The 21,164-nt window shown below is 39.2% G+C and overlaps 1 protein-coding gene across 1 annotated transcript; it reads right to left on the bottom strand.

The window, feature by feature from the left end:
- Window positions 1-7,796: 7,796 nt before the first annotated feature.
- On the bottom strand, window positions 7,797-8,579 carry LOC131597486 (uncharacterized). The gene has a single exon (XM_058870182.1). It carries the CDS (start codon window positions 8,577-8,579, stop codon window positions 7,797-7,799), a length of 783 nt encoding a protein of 260 aa, XP_058726165.1.
- Window positions 8,580-21,164: the final 12,585 nt, after the last annotated feature.

Below are 21,164 nucleotides of genomic sequence, written 5' to 3'. Positions count from 1 at the left end.
CCAAAAAATGTTGCTTGCCACGTGTAAACCAGGGCTTGAATTTGACTGTTCATCCATTCCAAAAACCCAAAAATTTCTCTAAGTGTAGAGATTTCCTCTTTTGGCAAGTTTCCATTTCAACTAAATTTCCAAATTTGGCAGTTTTGACATTTTCTTGATTTTATTTATTTCTTTGACTTTCTTTGACGGATTTTCCACCAAAAGTCAATATTTGACAGTTGACTCTGATTTTGACCAAAAACTTAACTTTTCCCATTTCGGATGAACTAACTGATTAATCAGTTTTTGATCTAATTCTCAATCAATTTTCAACCAAAGAAGCTCTAGGGAACATTTCTGCATGACAACCACATTTCGTACTCAAAACCATCTCCTCATTAAACTTTGACCAAAAAGTCAACAGGGTTGACTTTGGTCAAAACCCTAATTTGGAAGGCCTGATGAACTTGAAGCTTGTATCTTTTAACTAGAGCTTTGACTTGGAGAGGATGAAACCCTGATTTTTAGGAGTATATCAATGGAAATGATCCTTTTCAATAAGACTTCAGATCTGATTTTTCTTAATCAAGAATTTTCTCAACCTCGGCCCTTTTTTGTCAATCGTCTTGAACAGTAACAATGATATGCATGAAAGTATTATGTGAATGACCTACATGAGGTATGCATATGAATGTGATATGAAAGCCCTTTGGGGAATAATTAAGTGGGTAAATTTTGGGGTGCAACAACTGCACCTATTCAATCTTCTTGGACCTGAATGTACGAACAATACAAGTTCTGGACATTTGAGGTGTAAGTGGACTGAATACCCAACAATGCCATCAAAATTTGCGCCCTGGAGTAACAACTCTAAAGAGACATCTACAATTGTAATTTTGAAAGAGGGCACTAGTTACTACTGATTCCAAGTGAGGGATACTATTAACTGCTTGATATAAACAAGACATGCTAGTCAACTACTAGACCTTTGCCGAAACAACCGGACTCTGAAGGAAAGGACCAATAACAATCAGACCCAACCAAAGGATTCCTGTTACTAGATGACTTTGAAGAGAAGGACCGATAACAATCAGACCTACATGAAGAATGCCTGTTACTATGGGACTTTGAAAAGAAGGACCGATAATAATCAGACCCAACCAAAGAACGCCTGTTACTACAGGACTTTTGAAGGAAAGGACCAATAACAATCAGACCCAACCGGAGAATGCCTGTTACTACATGACTTTTGAAGGAAAGGACCAATAACAATCAGACCCAACCGGAGAATTCCTGTTACTACAGGACTTTAAAGGAAAGGACCAATAACAATCAGACCTAACCGAAGAACGCCCGTTACTACAGGACTTTTGAAGGAAAGGTCTTATAACAAGCAGAACCAACTGGGGAATGCCTATTACTACAGGACTTTTGAAGGAAAGGACCAATAACAATCAGACCTGACCAAAGGATGCCTGTTACTACAGGACTTTTGAAGGAAAGGACCAATAACAATCAGACCTGACCAAAGGATGCTTGTTACTACAGGACTTTTGAAGGAAAGGACTGATCAGTGCATTTTGATGCACATTCCTCTACGTTTGTACTTATACATTTCCATGGTTTACTTGTCTTATTTTTGTATCTTATAATGTTTTTATATTTTAATTTATTTTTATTGTTATTTCATTTTCGTATTTAATTTTTAGCTTTAGCAGTCTGCACGGAAACGATCATAACTGGAGCTCCGAGGATCCGATCAATGCGTTCTAATAATCGTCGGAAAGCTAAGAGAAAGAGCTACAATTATCGTGTTGGTGTCGAAGTCAGATTAGGAACGCATATTTTCCAGAATTGCATTTGAAGTTGCAGCAATAGTTTTTTATCTAATTTGGGGCATTTGTATTGGGCTGGGTTATGTATTTGACCCAGTTGGGCTGTAAACCGTTTGGTTCTCTCTATTACCTAGGTTTGGCCGTACAATTAAGAGGTCACGTTTTTACTATTCACGAAATTATGAGGCAAGCTTGTACGAATTCCATGGAGAACTAATTCCTTTGAGACAATTTGTTGTATTCAGGTTCCGACCTTGAGGTTATTATAATTATAATTCAGTTCTATTCCTTTCAATATTAATCTATGTATCTTGTTTGCTTAATTCAATTTGAATAGACTATATTGATTTAATTCGATTGGTTGTATGATCCTAACTATATCACGTTATCGTTTTCTTAATTCGTTATCGTGTCCGTTTAATTCATGTTTGCTTAATTCATGAAACTTAATCCTGTTTGCTTAATTCGGATAATAGGAACATACAACTTATACTATCAATTGCGTTTGTAAATGGATATTATAATCGAATAGGAATAGATAATCCGCTTAGGAGGTTGGAATTACAATAATCAATGATAGATAGGAACCGAATCAGCAAATTGTCGTTTTAGCTTATTTTATAATCACTTATTTGCTCTATTGTTTATAAATCTATCTAAAACCATAAACCCCCAATTTTATTTATATTAGTTAATAAAAAAACAAGAGTCCTTGTGATACGAATCGAGTCATTGTCGCTATACTACGCTTTTTGAAAAATTACTCGTTTTTTATCCGCGCGCGACAGCGGATCAAATTGGCGCCGTTGCCGGGGATTCTTGTCGTTATTAACTAGTTTTGGAGTCTTAGGTTAAGTGTTTGTGCGTTTAGGCCATAGGTTCCTCGCGGTTTCGGCCATAACGCCTTTTTGAGTCGAAAAACGGTTTTTTTTGGAAATTGAGTCTGATCGATAATCTGTTTCGACCCCAAATTTCCAAATTCATCGTTTTTCTATTTTTAATGAATTTTTTATTGTTTTCATAGAGTCGAAAAAACCCAAAAAAATTCTCAAAATTCTTATTTCATCTAAGTAGATTAAATTTTGTGTTTTTATATTTTTCTAAATTTATTTTAATCGTTTTCCTTTTTTCTATTTCTTTCTGCATATATGAGACATAATTGGTATTTCTGTGTTTGTTGATAACATGGCTGAACAAAGAACTTTGAGACAGTTGGCTGCCCCTGATGCGAACTATAATGGTTTATGCATTGAGTCTCCTGATGTTGATGCACCTTTTGAATTAGAATATAGTTTAACACATTTGTTGCCTATGTTTAATGGTTTTGTAGGTGAGGAACCGCATATGCATCTGAATGAATTTCAGGTTGTGTGCTCTGCACCTTCCGAACCTTCACTAGAGGATATTGTCAAACAAATGGCCGCAAATAATCTCCAGTATCAACAACAAATAGATTCTACTCTTCAAACTTTGCAAACATAAATTGGACAACTTGCCTCTTTGATGAATGCCATGCAGCAAGCTCAAGGATCAAACTAACAACCCTTGGAAGAGCAATCTGTTTTTCAAATAGAGTTGCTTTCTGAAACTGTTGATGATACTTGTACTAATTTGTTTGCAGATGATTTTCCATCATTGTCTTTATTTGATGATGTTTACTCATGTTCTGATTGTACTGACACTAACATTTGTGTTGTATGTACTGAGATTGATGTTGCCTTGCAGGGTAACATATTTACTATAGGTGAAGTTGCTATCGATGAAGCTGTTCATGCAGTTGATACTCTTGACATCCCGACTGCCCCAAGCACTCCTTCCATTGAGCAGCTGTTGGCTGGGGATTTCGTTTGGAAAGAATATCCTTTGAAGAGTTACAAATCGAAGAAAGATGGTTACTGATGACCATTTCTGAGTTTAAATGGCTACTGATGGCCATGTTTCGAGGATGTTGGTTTGAGTTGGAATAAAGATGGTTAGACTTGGAGCTAATTCGAAGAGGAATATCTTTAAAAGACTTAAATATTTTTACGAAATACGTAAAGTACTAAGGCTGAACGTGTCGAAAGAAGATTCAGGCGGGATGATTTGAATTTCGAAGTAGTTTGTGCAACCGCACAAAGACAGATGGCATCCCAGGGTTTCTTGTGGGCAACGTGGCATTAGATTAGTATAGGACCATTAGGGTCGAAATTAGTATAAATAAGGGTCTTAATGTTAGGATTCGGTGTGTTCATTTTGTACAAATCACTCACAAATCACTGAAGTATCAAGTGTTTAGAGAACGAGTTCGCTGAGAAATGTACGTATGACACCAACATCAATTTAAATACATTTGTGTTTTCCTTTATTCAAGTATCTTTTCATTATTACTGCTTTCATTTACTTCCTGTTATTTATCGTCTTGCATTTCTTTCATTGCGTCTAAACTTTCATTTCGAAGCACTTTGCATTCCTGCATTTTACTTTACTGCATGTTATATTTCTGCACTTTACTTTTTATGCAATTTACATGCTTTTATTTATGTTTCATTAAAAGTTATATTAACTCTTATGACCAGTATTGTTTCAAGTGAACATTCATAAGATCGAGTCACAAAACAAGTTTTCTCGAAATCAGAACAGGCAAACATGAATCGAATCCTTTCAAAAGACATTTGTTTGACTATGTCCTAGGATCAATCTAGTCGATCCTACGAGTAACCAAAGTATATTTTATAGTTTGGAGGACTAGCGGTTGTTTACCGGAAATCACCGTAAACAGCAGCCACCTTCCCCCGAGCTGAAGCAACTTCCTGAAATATTTGAAATACGCTTATTTAGAGAGTAATAAAAAACTCTCGGTTTTAATTTCTTCTAACCTTAATTTTGATCAAGAAAATAAGCTTTTGTAGGTTTTGAAGAAGCATAAGAAGGCGATTAGGTGCACATTGGCTGACATTCCCGATATTAGCCCGTCCATGATTTTGCATAGGGTCTCAATTGAAGGGGAAGATGAAACAAAAGTAACGAGGCATCCCCTCAATCTTTTGATCTCTGATGTTGTGGAAAAGAAGATAACGTGCCCATTCGACACTTTTATTTATCGAAGATTCTTCTTTGATCCTAGAATAAAAGGTGAAGGCACTAATAAAAATTTCAAGTTCAACGGGCATTACCCAAAGCTACTCCATGAGATCCTCCTTCCAAAGGATGCGTGTTACTACAGGACTTGTGAAGGAAAGGACCAATAACAATCGGACCTGACCGGAGAACGCCTGTTACTACAGGACTTTGATTGAAGAAGACTCGGAATGACCAGACTCTATTGAGGATGTTTATGAACACTGGATTTGAAGGCGATTCCAGTAACTATTGGGCTTGATTGAGAAAAGGTTAGTAACAACTGGACCTTATTAAGGGGCGCCAATAAACATTGGACTTTCAAGAAAGAATTGGTACTTGCGGAGCGCAAAAACTACATAAATCCCACAGGCCAACAGGCAGGGTGTAACTCCTCAAGAGTGACAATCAATCGAATTGCTACACACAAAGTATGGGTTATCCAAACAATTGATCTCTACAATTAGGCAATAACTATAGAGACGATGATCTTGACGAAGAATGACTTTGTATCCACTCCAAACTAGAGAGATGAGGTTAGACTTCTTCCGAGGATATATTACCTTGTGCCTTTTGAGCACATAAGAAATTGGCTTATGCATTGATGCATGTTTTGAATTTCTCGTGGCGTAATGCTCCATATACATGGAAATGCTACGCGTTTTTTGTAGATGCAATGTGAATGAAATGATTACTACATGCTGAGAGGTGTTGAATGAGCATCAGGGAGAGCCTTTTTATGCAAAGGACTCTGTGGGGATTCCTCTTGATATCCTGACTTTGCAAGGTTACACCATGGTTTCTTAACTACCTCCAATATGCAACTTCTGCAGGGGAATAGCTCGCACCAGAAACTTTGTGAGGAAGAAAGCATGATGGCATCTCTGAGAGGCATTACCACCATCATGTCTAGAGTTAGAAGATTGCACCTCTCCCTTAGAACTTTACGCCGCTGTTGAAGAATCTGATCACCACCGCATAGGACTTAGGCCATGGATGAGAGCCCTAATGAGCAATAAACTCTTGTATTCGCCGGAAAGGAAATCCCTGGGTTTCATCTTAAAGGAGATATGCCCGGTTGACACTTTTTGAAGCGTAGGTACTGGCATCTGGCTGTACTGAATGATCGGCGATTCTTGCAAAACAAATCAAACAAATGTGCCCAAGTATGGTGGCCCGACCTCGTCCACCATCCCAAGTACTCAAAATCTCAAGTAAGACTATTTGTTTTAGATCATGTTCTTTTCGTAAAACCTCAATGTTAGAAATGCAATGTTTACCGAAAATAACTGGACATTTTTGTAAACAAAACAGTAAAAATAAAACGAAGTGAGAATTTTTTGAGTGAAATATCTTTTTATTGATGAAAATTTGCCCAACGTAGGCGAGTACATCAAGAAGTTGCCCCTTAAAGAGGTGGCCACCAAAAGGAAAACAAATAGTGTTTACAAACATGGCAACGTAATAAAAGATTCCATTGGGTTCCAATCTTGCTATGCCTTGTAGACCCTCGACGTTCCTTCTGATTTGCTTTCTGAGGTAGATGAATGAATTGATCTTTACCCTTCTGAGTTCTCCAATTGTGGTGACTAGCTGTGCTCAAAAGACCTAATGCACGACGCAGCCATTTACGTTTTGTCCCTCTTTTGCCTAGACCGCCCTTTCGGGTTTTCAATCCACCAGGACCCCTTTGTTGCCTAAGTCGCCCTTTCGGGTTTTCAACTTAGTGGGTATACTTCATTTCTTTTTAATTCTTTTGCATGATCTTTTCCTTTTCTTTTATTTTATTTAGATCGGGTTTACGCGAAGTATTTTTTAACTGCGTCGGCATTCACATGAAGTGGGAAGTCTTCGCCATCCATAGTAGAGAGGATCATGGCGCCACCTGAGAAGACTTTCTTTACGACACAAGGCCCTTCGTAATTCAGAGTCCACTTGCCCCTAGGATCATTGTGAATAGGCAGGATCTTCTTGAGCACAAGGTCACCAACCCGAAAGTGTTGAGGACGAATCTTCTTGTCGAAGGCTTTCTTCATCTTCTTTTGATAGGCTTGCCCATGGCATATAGCCGCTAATCTCTTTTCATCAATGAGGTTCAGTTGATCGAATCTAGTCTGAAGCCAATCAGCTTCACTGAGCTTCACATCTGTCTATACCCTTAATGAAGGAATCTCGACCAAAACCGGGAGTATCGCTTCCATGTCATATGCTAATGAGAAAGGATTTGCCCCTGTGGAAGTACGCACCGAGGTACGATAGCCATGTAAAGCGAAGGGTAACATCTTATGCCAGTCCTTGTAAGTGACCACCATCTTTTGCACAATCTTCTTGATATTCTTATTGGCCGCTTCAACTGCGTCATTCATCTTTGGCCTATAAGGGGAGGAGTTATGATGCTTAATCTTGAAGTTCTCGCATAATTCCTTCATCATCTTGTTATTGAGGTTGGATCCGTTATCAGTGATAATTTTCTCAGGAACCCAATAACGGCAGATTATATTGTGTTTGATGAAACGAGTCACCACTTGCTTGGAGACATTTGCATAGGAAGCAGCTTCAACCCACTTGGTGAAATAGTCAATAGCAACGAGGATGAAACGATCTCCATTGGAAGCGGTGGGCTTAATTTCTCCAATCATATCGATGCCCCACATAGCAAACGGCCAAGGAGATGTCAACACATTTAGGGGAACTGGAGGGATGTGGACCCTGTCTGCATACACTTGACATTTGTAGCATACCACCACATGGCTGAAACAATCATGCTCCATGGTTGACCAATAATAACGTGCTCTCAATATTTTGCTAGCCATGGTATGTCCACTGCCACGTGTACCAAAGGATCCTTCATGCACTTCTTGTATGATCTTTGATGCTTCGTGTCTATCCATGCATCTTCCTCTTGTACAATACGCCTTCAGCAAGGAAGAATTTGGAAGATAATCTCTTCAGAGTTTTCCTATCTGTAAGAGAAGCACCATCAGGATACTCTTGAGTCTCCAGAAATTTCTTAATGTCATAAAACCATGGTTTCTCATCAGGCACATTATCAACAACGCCACAGAATGCAGGCTCATCCAATCTTTTTATCAAAGCATTAGCCAAATGATTTTCCTCTCGAGGGATGTGATCAAAAGTGATGTCATCGAAGTATTGAGCCAATTTCACAACATGTTCTTTATAAGGAATCAGGTTGGGGTGGCGTGTTTCCCAATCTCCGTTGATCAGACTAATTACCAAAGAAGAATCTCCATAAACTGCGAGATTTTTAATCCTTAAATCAATGGCAGCCTCAATACCATATATCCAAGCCTCATATTCAGCCACATTATTAGTGCAATTAAAACAAATTCTGGCCGTGAACGGAATATGAAAACCTGTCGGAGAAGTAATTACAGCCCCAATACCATTACCCAATGCATTAGAAGCACCGTCGAACACAAGCGTCCATCGCGCCCCTGGTTCAGGTCCTTCTTCTTGATTTTGACTATCAGAGGTCTTTGCCACACACATGATATCCTCATCAGGGAACTCAAAGTACATAGTCTGGTAATCATCCACAGGCTGATGTACAAGATAATCAGCGATCACACTACTTTTAATGGCCTTCTTAGTAGTGTATTGTATGTCATATTCTGTCAAGATCATTTGCCAACGGGAAACCATTCTTGTTATTGCTGGTTTCTCAAATATATATTTGATCGAATCCATCTTTGAAATCAATAAAGTGGTGTGAATCAACATATACTGTCTCAGTCGGCGAGAAGCCCATGCCAAAGCACAACAAGTTTTCTCGAGTAGTGAGTATCTTGATTCACAATCGGTAAACATTTTGCTAAGGTAATAAATTGCATGCTCTTTTCGACCAGACTCGTCATGCTGCCCCAGCACACACCCTATTGAATTCTCGAGGACCGTCAAGTACATGATCAACGGTCTACCTTTCACTGGAGGCATAAGGATTGGAGGCTCTTGCAAATACTCTTTAACTTTATCAAACGCCTTCTAACAATTGTCATCCCACTTTATTGCCTGATTCTTTCTCAATAGCTTGAAGATAGGTTCACACATGGCGGTAAGGTGTGAGATGAATCTCGCAATGTAATTCAACCTTCCCAGGAACCCATGAACATGTCTCTCAGTCCTCGGCTCAGGCATCTCTTGTATGGCTTTTCTTTAGCAGGATCGACCTCAATTCCTTTTTTGCTTACGATGAAACCAAGAAACTTTCCTGATCTCACTCCGAAGGTACATTTATTGGAGTTCAACCTTAACCTGAACTTTCTTAACCTTTCAAATAATTTCTCCAGATGAACAAGGTGTTCCTCTTCAGTATGGGACTTCGCAGTCATGTCATCCACACAGACCTCGATCTCTTTGTGAATCATGTCGTGAAACAAAGTCACCATAGCTCTTTGATAGGTTGCCCCAGAATTCTTCAACCCAAATGGCATGACCTTGTAACAAAAGGTGCCCCATGGTGTAATGAATGTTGTCTTTTCCATATCCTCCAGCGCCATCTTTATCTGATTGTAACCAGAAAAACCGTCCATGAAGGAGAAAATTGAGAACTGAGCAGTATTATCTACCAACACGTAAATGTGAGGAAGCGGGAAATCATCCTTCGGACTCTCTCTATTCAAATCTCTGTAGTCAATGCACATCCGTACCTTCCCATCTTTCTTAGGTACAGGTACAATATTGGCGACCCATGGTGGATAAACTGTTACAGCGAGAAAGCCTGCATCAAACTCCTTCTGAACCTCTTCCTAGATTTTCTTGGACATATCAGGACGCGTTCTTCTCAGTTTCTGTTTGACAGGCAGAGAATCTTCCTTGAGAGGCAGCCTGTGCACAACAATATCGGTATCTAATCCAGGCATATCTTCGTAAGACCAAGCGAAGATATCAGCATAATCCTTCAACATTCCAATCAACCTTTCTTTTATACCCTCATTTAAAGAAGCCCCTATTTTAACCTCCCTTCTCGTCTCTTCGGTGCCAAGATTCACCATTTCAATAGGTTCTTGATGTGGCTCGATCACTTTCTCTTCCTGTTTCAACAATCTGGCCAACTCATCAGAGAGTTCACAATCTTCTTCTTCCCCTTCTTCAGCGGTGTAGATAGAATTGTCGAAGTCATAACGAGGCATAGCAAGATCGTTATCAATAGAATCTGGGGGAGAACACAGGAATTATTGCATGATAAACAAAAACAAAAAGTATTACTCTTGATCAAAAGCAATTGAGATGATGTCCTTGGCCGACCAGTTGAGAAGCTTCTGTCTTGGGACACATGGCTTGATCCATTCATCGATATCATAGTTGTTATCCATATCATCATCAGCAACACATATATGATCCTTGACGATGCCAGCACTAGAGAACTTGATTGGAACGAAGGTTCCGGGCTTCTTGGGGACCACATTGGATGAACTCTGACCCAACTAATAACCAATCCCACACTTTTCCTGCTTAACTAGTAATTCCAATACTCGGCCCCATCCTTCGGGATGACCAGATTCAACTACAGCTTTAGCTTCCTTTAGCGAAGACATGGAAGCCTCCAGCTTCTTCTTTTCAGCATAGGGGATCTTGATAGTCTGAACAGCCTCAAAACCTTGACACGGTGTCTCGTGGACTTCTCCTTCTACCTCAATATACCTGAAGGACGCAGGATGGCTTGCTACGTGTTCTTCTTCCCCACATATGGTGACTATCTTTCCTTGAGTCGCGAATTTGGGTTTCAGGTGCAATATGGAAGTCACGGCCCCAGCAGTATGGATCCATGGACGCCCCAGGAAACAACTGTAGGATGAGCGAATGTCCATCATGAAGAAAGTAATGGTGAAGAGTTGGGGACCTATCATTATTGGCAAGTCAACTTCCCCAAACACTGATCTCTTTGAGCCATCAAAAGCTCTCACTATTAATTCACTTGGCCTTATCTCAACACCAGAATAATCTAGCCTCATCAAAGCCGACTTCGGTAATACATTCAAAGAAGATCCAGTATCCACGAGAACACGTGGTAACACAATCCCTTTACACTCCATTGATATATGCAAAGCTCTATTGTGGTTTCTACCTTCAGAAGGCAAGTCAGCGTCAGTGAACCCCAATCCATTACCAGCATTGATGTTTGACACCACTCCTTCAAGTTGGTTTACTAAAATCTCCGGAGGTACAAAAGCAGTACTTAAAAGCCTCAACAAAGCATTTCGATGTGTTTCCGAACACAAGAGCAACTGGAAAATCGAAATCTTTGATTGAGTTTGACTCAGTTGGTCAACCACTTTATACTCACTTTTCTTGATGATTCTTAGGAACTCTTCCATTTCCTTGGCCACAGTATCTTCAGAATTAGAGCTTTGCCCCTGATCCACTATATCTTCTACCATTTTTTTCCCTTTAGCCTAAGCTAGAGCTTCGGCATTATCGCCACAAGCGTTATGGGGAGAATTGAAAATACGAACACTCCTTGTCATTCGCCCAATGCCAACAATGTTATCCACATCTTCTTTCTCAACCGGCAATTTGATCTCATGTTTGGCCCCTTGATAGAAAACTTCTGCCCCATAATTCCATGGGATTGCTCTTTCACTGGTATATGGGACGGGACCAGGCAATGTAATAACCAAAGGAGGTGCTCTGGAAGGAATTAGGATCTTGGCAGGAGTATAAGGGATGGATGCGACATTGACTTTGTTTTTAACCATTTCAGGATGTCGCACACGCTCAAAATGTAGATACCCACTATCTATCTGTCATACACCAATTTTTGACCCTAAGATCCTATATCATTCATATCCCAATCACTAATCAAGAGCTTCACTTGGAAGTTTTGTTTATGGTGTTGCACTCACCTCATCAATAAGAGGGACCATCAAGCACCAATGATTGTTTATCTTGTATGCATATTATACTAACCCAAATACCCAAAACATTGCTTTGTTTCTTTGTAGGCTTTTGTTTTGTAGGTACCAAGCCAAGACATGCAATAAACAAGGCATTTTTCAAATTTTTGACTGATGAAATTGATTTCCCTACTGGGTAAATCGATTTCCCTGCAGCAATCTTCAACAAAATCACATTCTGGATAGCATGAAATCGATTTCCCTCCTGGGTAAATCGATTTCCCTAGTGTATTTTGCGCCAAATTCTCTTATGGAACAGAGTGAAATCGATTTCACTCCTGGGGAAATCGATTACCTTCAGGCGAAATTCAAAAAATTAGAGAGGGAAGCTTGATTTGATTTTGGCACCTATTTTCTTTGACCATTTTTGTCATTTTACCAATTTTCCACCTCATCAAAATAATTCCCTTCATTAAACCCACTTAAACCCCATTTTACCACTTTTTACCATTTAATTGCCACTTTAATCACCAATTAAACACAAGCTAATTACCAAATGCAAAAAGACCAAACTACCACTACTCTTGCTCTCGTCCTATAAATAGAGCCCACTACTCTCTCATTTCTCAAGCTTGGAGAGCCAAAAAATTGCTTGCAAATTCATTTCTCACCCTTTCCAAAACCCTCACCCAAAGTTCATTTTCATAAGATTAGTGAGATTCACATTGAATCTTGCTAATTTTGAACTAAGCCTCCTACATTTCACTCTTTTCTTTGTTTGATCATCTCCAAATTTGAAGGATCTACACACCTTGTGCTTGCTCTTGAAGCTACTCCAAAATCTTTGTTCAAGAAGTGGTAATTTGCTAGATCCATGATGTAGATCTTTATTGCTTGTGTTCAATGCATCTTTGATGCTATATTGATGATATTTGCTGGTTTTGTGATGGAAATTTCGTGCTCAAGTTGATGTGTGATCATAAGGTGTTTGTATATTTGTTCATATCAAGATTCATGCTTTTAAATGCTGTTTTTGCTGAAATTTACACTGAGGAAATCGATTTCCTTAAGGCTGAAATCGATTTCCTGCTGAACGTAACTTGTTTTTTTTGAAAACTGCACTATGGAAATCGATTTCCCCTGCATGAAATCGATTTCCAGCAGGCAGAATGTGGTTTTTTTGCCTTTTTTGTGCTTGTTTTGGCTTCCTTCTTCCTACACTTCATTAATATCATTGGATCTAGGGTGTTGATAGGTTTGAAATGACCTAATCCACCAAAATGGATGAATGATATTAATGATAGTGTGAGTTGATTATCTTTTGTGTTTTCATTCTTATTTTCATCTTATTTTTCTTTTGATCGATGAAAGTCTTGACATCTTGAGGATTCTATGGATTCTTGATGAAGACTAGATCAATTTGTTTTCATTCTTATCTTTTCATCTTATTTCCTTTTGATCAATGAAAGTCTTAATATCTTGAGAATTCTATGGATTCTTGATAAAGACTAGATCAATTTGTTTTCATTCTTATCTTTTTTCATCTTATTTTCTCTTGATCGATGAAAGTCTTGACATCTTGAGAATTCTATGGATTCTTGATAAAGGCTAGATCATTTCTTCTTCTCCTTCTTATTTCTTTTGATTGATGATCTTGATACATGGAGAGTTCTCCTACATTTGTCCCGACTCGATAAAAGATCAGATATGGAAGAGAATTGTATGCGGTTGATTTATGACTTATGGAAATTTATCGTGTAGTCGCTATGATTTTATCAAGCTTCTGATAAGTTTCCATTGACCTTAAATCCGAGTACATCATTCACTCAGCATCGATCTTTATTACTAAATTGATAACATACTTGACAAGTTTCAAGATGGTTATCTTTAACATCTAACAACTAACTTTAATTTCCGCCATTTATTATACCGCTCTTTACATTTCTCGCTTTATCGCTTTACTTTATCATTTCATCATATTTACATTCCGCCATTTTCTCTTTGTCCATTTGGACGTTTATAATTCCGCTATTTTCTCTTTGTCCACTTGGACATATGTTTATGCTTCCGCTATTTTCCTTTTGTCCACTTGGACCATACTTTACTTTTATGCTAAAACACTAATAAACAACCGAAATCTAAAAAACACATAAGGCTCTCTTTGGACTATTGGTTACTATCCCTAGCATTTTGGAGATTCGGACTTATGGACCTAGTGCCTCTGGACTCTCATTCTGTTATTACTCTGCTGTTATTCTGTCTGTCTGGCATTGGATTGTTGTCTGTTTGTATGTGCAGGTATTTCCTTGAAAGCCCTTGATGGTTAATTCCAAGGCATTGAGATAAGGATTTTACCCGAAAACAGCCGTTACTCTGCCCGATTTTCGTCATAATCTTAATGTGCTTAATGCAAAGTGGTGCTAAGATAATAAATTCGTCTGGATCCCCAAGTTATAATGTTGGTTTAGTATGGATATTCCAAAGGAAGGGAAATCTACCTTGACTCACAATGTCAAGTGTTGGCTTCTTATTTCGGTTAGACCGTTCTTTTCCTTAGCTTTTATTTTACGCAATAGGATAGCCTCTTCATCTCCTCCCATTCTTAAATTTTCAAAATCTTCTCCCTTTTTCAAAAACCTTCTTATGTTTGCAAACCTTTTCAAAACCTTTTTCTTAAAAAATATCTTTTGCCCTTAGTGGCTTTTCTTCAAAAGTTTAGACACCGTTAATTGTCGAAACGAGTGGTTATACCCCACGATTTTGAAATTGATTGATATAATGAGATCTTTTCCGTGTGAGAGAGCTAGTGGCATACTCGTCGATTTTATCCGAGTTGGAGCCCTTCTTTCATTAGCGATGCAAAGAACTCGTTTGTTCTCATGCTCAAGATCAATGGCTGAGTATTTCTCTCCAACGACGATAAAGTGTTTATTCGTTTTAAAAATGTTTTCCCTTTAAGCGGAACTACATTAGCTCTGACTTCTCCATTGCACCGAGGAGGTATGTAGGCCCAAAGCTAAACGCTTTGCCGAGCTTATTTTAAAAATAAAACAAACTCTTTTTTAGCACACACGACACAGATTTTCAAAAAGGTTCCTGTGGAGTACCACGGATATGAGGGGTGCTTTAATCCTTCCCCTCATATAATCAACACCCGTACCTGAGATCTCTTTCTTGTTTTAAAAACAAAACTTTGGGTTTTACGTTCTTTTCCCTTTTCCTTTGAAAAAATAAAGCGCGGTGGCGATTTCAAACGAAATATTGATTCGAGTCAATTTCATGGCTTCGATATCAGATTTCCCCCGCTACAGAAAAATGGCGACTTCACTGAGGATCCAGTTTTAAGTGTGTTAAGCCTATTTTTGTTTATCTGTGTGTTTTTATCTGTATATATTATTGTGTGCTTTGTTTTTTTTTCTTTTCTTTTTGGTGCTCGATGGTTCCTCTGTGATGAGATAAAGTTCTAACCCGAACTTTGGTGAGTAACTTGAGATAGGAGGTGGTAAGACCAATAGTCGCATGTCAGGAGCAATCCTTACCATGAGCGTCATATGGTGGAACCTCAATCAGTGGAGGCCTCATGGAAGGTAGTAGAGGTTGTTACGAACCATCGTGATAACGCTATTACTTTCAATAGTGAGTGTCCGTAGAAGCTGAATGGCCTAGAACCTTTTTAACCAATCTAAGCCTTTTTAGGATGTAGTGCAGAAACAAGATCAAGTACCAATTTGAGCTTGTTGTCATGCGATACTACGCTCAGACGAGGTCTTTTTAGGCATATTATTGGCGCCCATGAGCAATTGTGCGTACCGGTAATATCCGATAGAAGATTAAAAACTCTGGGAACCTTTGTAGAACCCGATTGGCAGGTACAAAATTCCCTAGAACACACCTTGTGGGATGGGTAAACCCATGGCTCCATGCTCGTGACGTCGAACCTAAGAACCTGGACTGTGTGATTTTGTGTGATTTGCCGTGATCTTGTGTGCTCTTGATTGTGGTTGATGCATAAACCATGCATTCATGCATTCATAAAAATAACATTCACAAATGGTTTTCAAGGAACTTAGAGACATTTTTTGTAAACATCACAGGTACCATGGATCAAAAGAGAAGCATCAAGAAGTACACTTTCCGGAATTCAAGTGCAAAGGAATTGAAAGAGCTAGCAACTTTGGTTCCTAATCTTGACAACTTCAAAAACCGTTATGGGAAATTGATCTCTATCTTGAAGACCAAAGTGGAAAAAGGGATTCTTGAGACTCTTGTGCAGTTTTATGACCCGGTTTATCATTGTTTCACCTTTCCCGATTATCAGCTTATGCCCACTTTGGAGGAGTATTCTTATTGGATTGGTTTGCCAGTTACGAATGATATATTGTTTAGTGGTCTGGAGAAAGAACCTCAGGTTGATGAGATAGCAGAACTTCTTCATTTGAAAATATCAGATGTGAAAGCAAACATGACTAAAAAAGGAGGAATTTGGGGGTTGACTTCCAAGTTCTTGATTGGAAAGGCTTCTATAATGGCTAGTAAAGGAAGTATGATTGCTTTTGAGACATTTCTGGCCTTGCTCATCTATGGTTTGATACTCTTTCCCAACATTGACAACTTTGTCGATGTTAATGCTATTCGGATTTTCATGATTGGGAATCATGTGCCTACTTTGCTTGGGGATACTTGTCATTCCATTCACCATAGGAATGATAAGAAAGGTGGACTTATCAACTGTTGCACTCCGTTGCTCTATAAGTGGTTTATTTCGCACTTACCTCAAGCTAAGAGTTTCTTGAACAATCCTGATGGTCTCTCATGGTCTCAGAAGATCATGCCTCTTACTAATGGGAATATCCATTGGTACAATCCTGCTTATGACATTGGTGAGATTATTGATAGTTGTGGAGAATTCCCTAATGTACCTCTTCTTGGTATACAAGGAGGAATTACCTACAACCCCATTCTTGCAAGGCGTCAATTTTGCTATCCCATGAAGGAGAGACCCGCTAATATTCTTGTGTCAGGAATCTTTTATCTTAATCAAGATGGAAATTCGGATATGAGAAATCGGTTTGTGCGTGCTTGGAACCATGTTGATAGGAAGAGACATTTGGGAACGAAACAATGTGTTGCTCTCAAAGACTACACTGATTGGGTTCAAGCTAGAGCTCATACTTTTCAGATGCCTTATTTACTCGAGGAGCCTTCTCTACTCGTTACTCCACCATTGTCTTCCACTACTCCTGTTGAAAGTAGTGAAGAACATCTAGAGCTCGTGGCTAAGTTGAGAGCGGAAAGAGATGCTTTGGAGTTTGAGAAAAAAGAGTTGAAGATACACTTGAAAGAAAAAGATGAAATGCTTGATATCCAAGATGGTTGGTTGATGGAAAAGGATGATCAGATTCGTCATCAAGAAGAGTTACTTCAACAACATGGTGAAAAGCGAAAGAGACAACAAGAAGATTCAGTGGCATGGCAAGAGGTTGCTGATAAGCTGATAGTCGAGAATGCTCATTTGAAGGCCTTTTATGAAGATGAATTGGAGAAGCTCCGTAGGAAGCTGCAGAGAGGAGATGGATCTTCGTCAGAAGTGTTCCCTTCTAGTTTTTAGCTTTTCCTTTGTTTTGTAATTTTGGATCGTTGAATCCTTTTGTATGCTTTTCCATTACTAATGAAAGAATATTGTTATATTTTATGATGTTTTTTGCTAATGTTTACAATTAATGTCTTAAAAGTTCCTTGAAAACCAAAAATAAAAATCATTTGCATTGCATTTCATGCATCATTCTGCATTTTGGTCTTGCTTCCGAGAGTATTCCCGAGGTCTTATTCAGTGTTCTTCATACAGAATCAAGCTGTCTCACCGGTATAACACTCGAGCTAACTGCAAGAAGAAGATGGAAGGTCTTGAACAAGAGAATCGTGAGCTACGTGAAGAGGTTGTTACTTTGAGATCTGGTGTGGATCGTCTCACTGCTCTGGTTGAGACATTGATGGCTGCTCAGAATCAAAATCAGAATCAAGTTCCTCCTCCCAATGCCCAAGCTCAGGGTCAGACCACTGTGATTTCTGAAATTGTTGCTACAACTATTCCTGCTATTCCTGTTGGTGCTACTCAGCAACGTATGCCTAATGGATATCCCTGGGGCATGCCTGAAGGTTATTTGTGTAACACCCCTCTAAATAACCCGCGGCAATTAAACAAATTATTAAATCAGAGTAACATGTAGAGAGGTATCACAATTCATAAATAACAAAAAAACACGTCACATAAGTCATGCATCATTGGAACACCTGAAAATCATAACTCATTATCCAAACCATGTTCTACGCAGCGGAAAAATACCACATCAAGTCTACATTATTACTAAATGTATCAGACTTCAACCAAAACAGATAAATATAGAGTTACAATCAAAACTACAAACAAACGTTCCCAGTGTTACAACTACCAGAGCATGACACCTGACGCTAACTAAAAACACTGACTCATGAGCTAATCCTCACCGAGTCGAACAGCCGCTATCCTCAGTCTGAAAATGACAACATGTAAGGGTGAGTCTCGTCATAATTAACAAATGTTATAAGGTTATAAAGCAATAACACGTCACAGTTGCATCATTCACCCAATTGTTTCATAAACAGACAATCAAAACAAAACAAATAAAAACCAACGCATCATCAGCATTTACAACACCGGAATACCTCCAATCATGTCATAAATCATGCATATGAATGAACTGACACTATGCATGTGGTACCAACGTCATCCAATGGGAATAACCCATGACCGATCTATCATCATCCAGATACGGCCCTGCCAGCACAGATTCCACACAATGGGAATCATGCCCTTCACTGATCCAACACTTCCCTTATGGATACAGTATCAACAATGCACATGAATGAATGCAACATATATAACATACTTATATCATTATCATTATCATCCTCAATAATCATCATCATTCAAGTATGCTCATATATATTAACATCATTCAACCACAATTCCATCATCATCCTGTCGAAAACATGCACATATTTGCTACAATCATCATCATCATCAAGAAATAGCAACATATATTATCATCATTCTAAAACCAGTCAAATCATCATCACATAGATCATTTAATAAGGTTCATTTAGCCCAAAACGGCGCATCAAATGAACCAACGGTTAGAAAGTTATGCCTCTTTGAACTTTCTTAAAATATCACAAAACATCAACAGCACGCGGCGCCATCACACATTCGCGGCGCGGAACGAATCGAAACAACGCCTTCGCGGCGCGGTCACCTGTTCGCGGCGCGGAACGAATCGGAACAACGCCTTCGCGGCGCGGTCACCTGTTCGCGGCGCGTACTGAACGCAACAAGACTTCCTGACCTTACGCCTTCAGGTTCGCGGCGCCTCCCCTATGTACGCGGCGCGAACCGCGATTCTAAAAAACCCCAATCTGCAGAAAAACAGCATTCCATGTATCCCAAACACCCCAACACATACTAGTGCGAACATGGAGAATTAGAATGCACAAACAACACAAATTACGTCTCGTAATGCACTAAATATACATCAATTGAGATTATAACAACACATACATCATAGATTCAAACACAGGGGTCAAATATCATACAATTGACACAATCCCTAAACCTATCATATGACTCAATTGATCCGAATTCTACATCTATTCAGCATTACCAACCCCTAACCCGATAATAGATGATAATCAGACAAGTCCCCCCTTACCTTAGATAATTCTGGATTCTCGGTCTCTCCCTCTATCGTTCTCCTTCACGTTCTTCGTTCTTCAGACTTCTTTCTTTCACGCTCTTTCTTTTTCCCAATTCCAATGTTTATGAAATAATAAAATTAGAAAAAGGTTTTTCAGAATTACCCCCCTTCTTCCTCTATTTCCACATATGGCCCAAAAGCCAAAACCTCATTTATTCATTATTTCCACAATTTCTTTAATAATTCTAATTATTAATTCAATAATAAAATTAAATTAATATTAAAATTGTACGGGCGTTACAACTCTCCCCCACTAAAAGAGTTTTCGTCCTCGAAAACATACCTCAAGCAAAAAGCTCCGGATAGGAATCTTTCATCTGGCTCTCTAGCTCCCAGGTAACATTCCCTTCAGCTGGTCCTCCCCAAGCTACTCTGACTAAAGCTATTTCCTTGCCACGCAATTGCTTCAGTCTTCTATCTTCAATCCTCACAGGCAATGTTTCAACCGTTAAGTTGTCTTTTACCTGTACATCGTCTACTTGGATCACATGGGACGAATCTGAAATGTACTTCCTCAATTGAGACACATGAAACACGTCGTGCAAGTTTGCAAGCATCGGCGGCAAAGCGACACGATATGCCAATTCTCCCACTTTTTTAGAAATTTGGAACGGCCCAATAAAACGCGGAGTCAACTTCCTTGACTTCAATGCCCGACCAATTCCTGTCATAGGAGTAACTCTCATAAACACATGATCTCCCTCTTGAAACTCGAGTGTCTTCCTTCTTTTATCATAGTAACTCTTCTAACGACTCTGAGAAGCTCTCATCTTCTCCTGAATCATCTTAATCTTCTCCGTAGTCTGTTGTACAATTTCTGGCCCAATCACAGCACTCTCACCAGATTCATACCAACACAACGGCGTCCTACATCTCCTACCATACAAAGCCTCAAACGGAGCCATACCAATACTCGAATGATAACTATTGTTGTAAGTAAACTCGATCAAAGGCAGATAGCTATCCCAAGTACCTCCTTTTTCCAGCACACAAGCACGTAACAAATCTTCTAACGACTGTATTGTCCTCTCCGTCTGTCCATCCGTCTGCGGGTGATAAGCAGAACTCAACCTCAGTTTAGTACCTAAAGCCTTCTGCAAACCTTCCCAGAACTTAGATGTAAACCTCGGATCTCTGTCTGACACGATACTTGAAGGAATACCATGAAGACTAACTATCTTCTCGATATACAACTGAGCTAGTTTCTCCATCGGATAATCCATCCTCACCGGTATAAAATGTGCAGATTTCGTCAACCTGTCTACCACGACCCAGATAGCTTCACAATTCTTGCCAGTCCTCGGCAAACCCGACACAAAATCCATTGATATGCTATCCCACTTCCACTCAGGGATAAACATCGGTTGCATAAACCCAGACGGTTTCTGATGCTCAATCTTTGACTTCTGACAAATTAAACAAGAGTACACAAACTCGGCAATTTCTTTCTTCATTCTCGGCCACCAAAACAACTTTTTCAAATCATGATACATCTTGGTAGCACCAGGATGAATACTCAACCCACTACGGTGTCCTTCTTCTAAAATACGTTTCCGGAGTTCAACAATATCAGGGACACACACTCGATCACCAAACCTCAGTAT

This window comes from Vicia villosa, linkage group LG4, assembly GCF_029867415.1.
Source record: "Vicia villosa cultivar HV-30 ecotype Madison, WI linkage group LG4, Vvil1.0, whole genome shotgun sequence".
In the NCBI taxonomy this organism is placed as follows: domain Eukaryota; kingdom Viridiplantae; phylum Streptophyta; class Magnoliopsida; order Fabales; family Fabaceae; genus Vicia; species Vicia villosa.
This window is presented reverse-complemented; position numbering and strand designations above follow the sequence as displayed.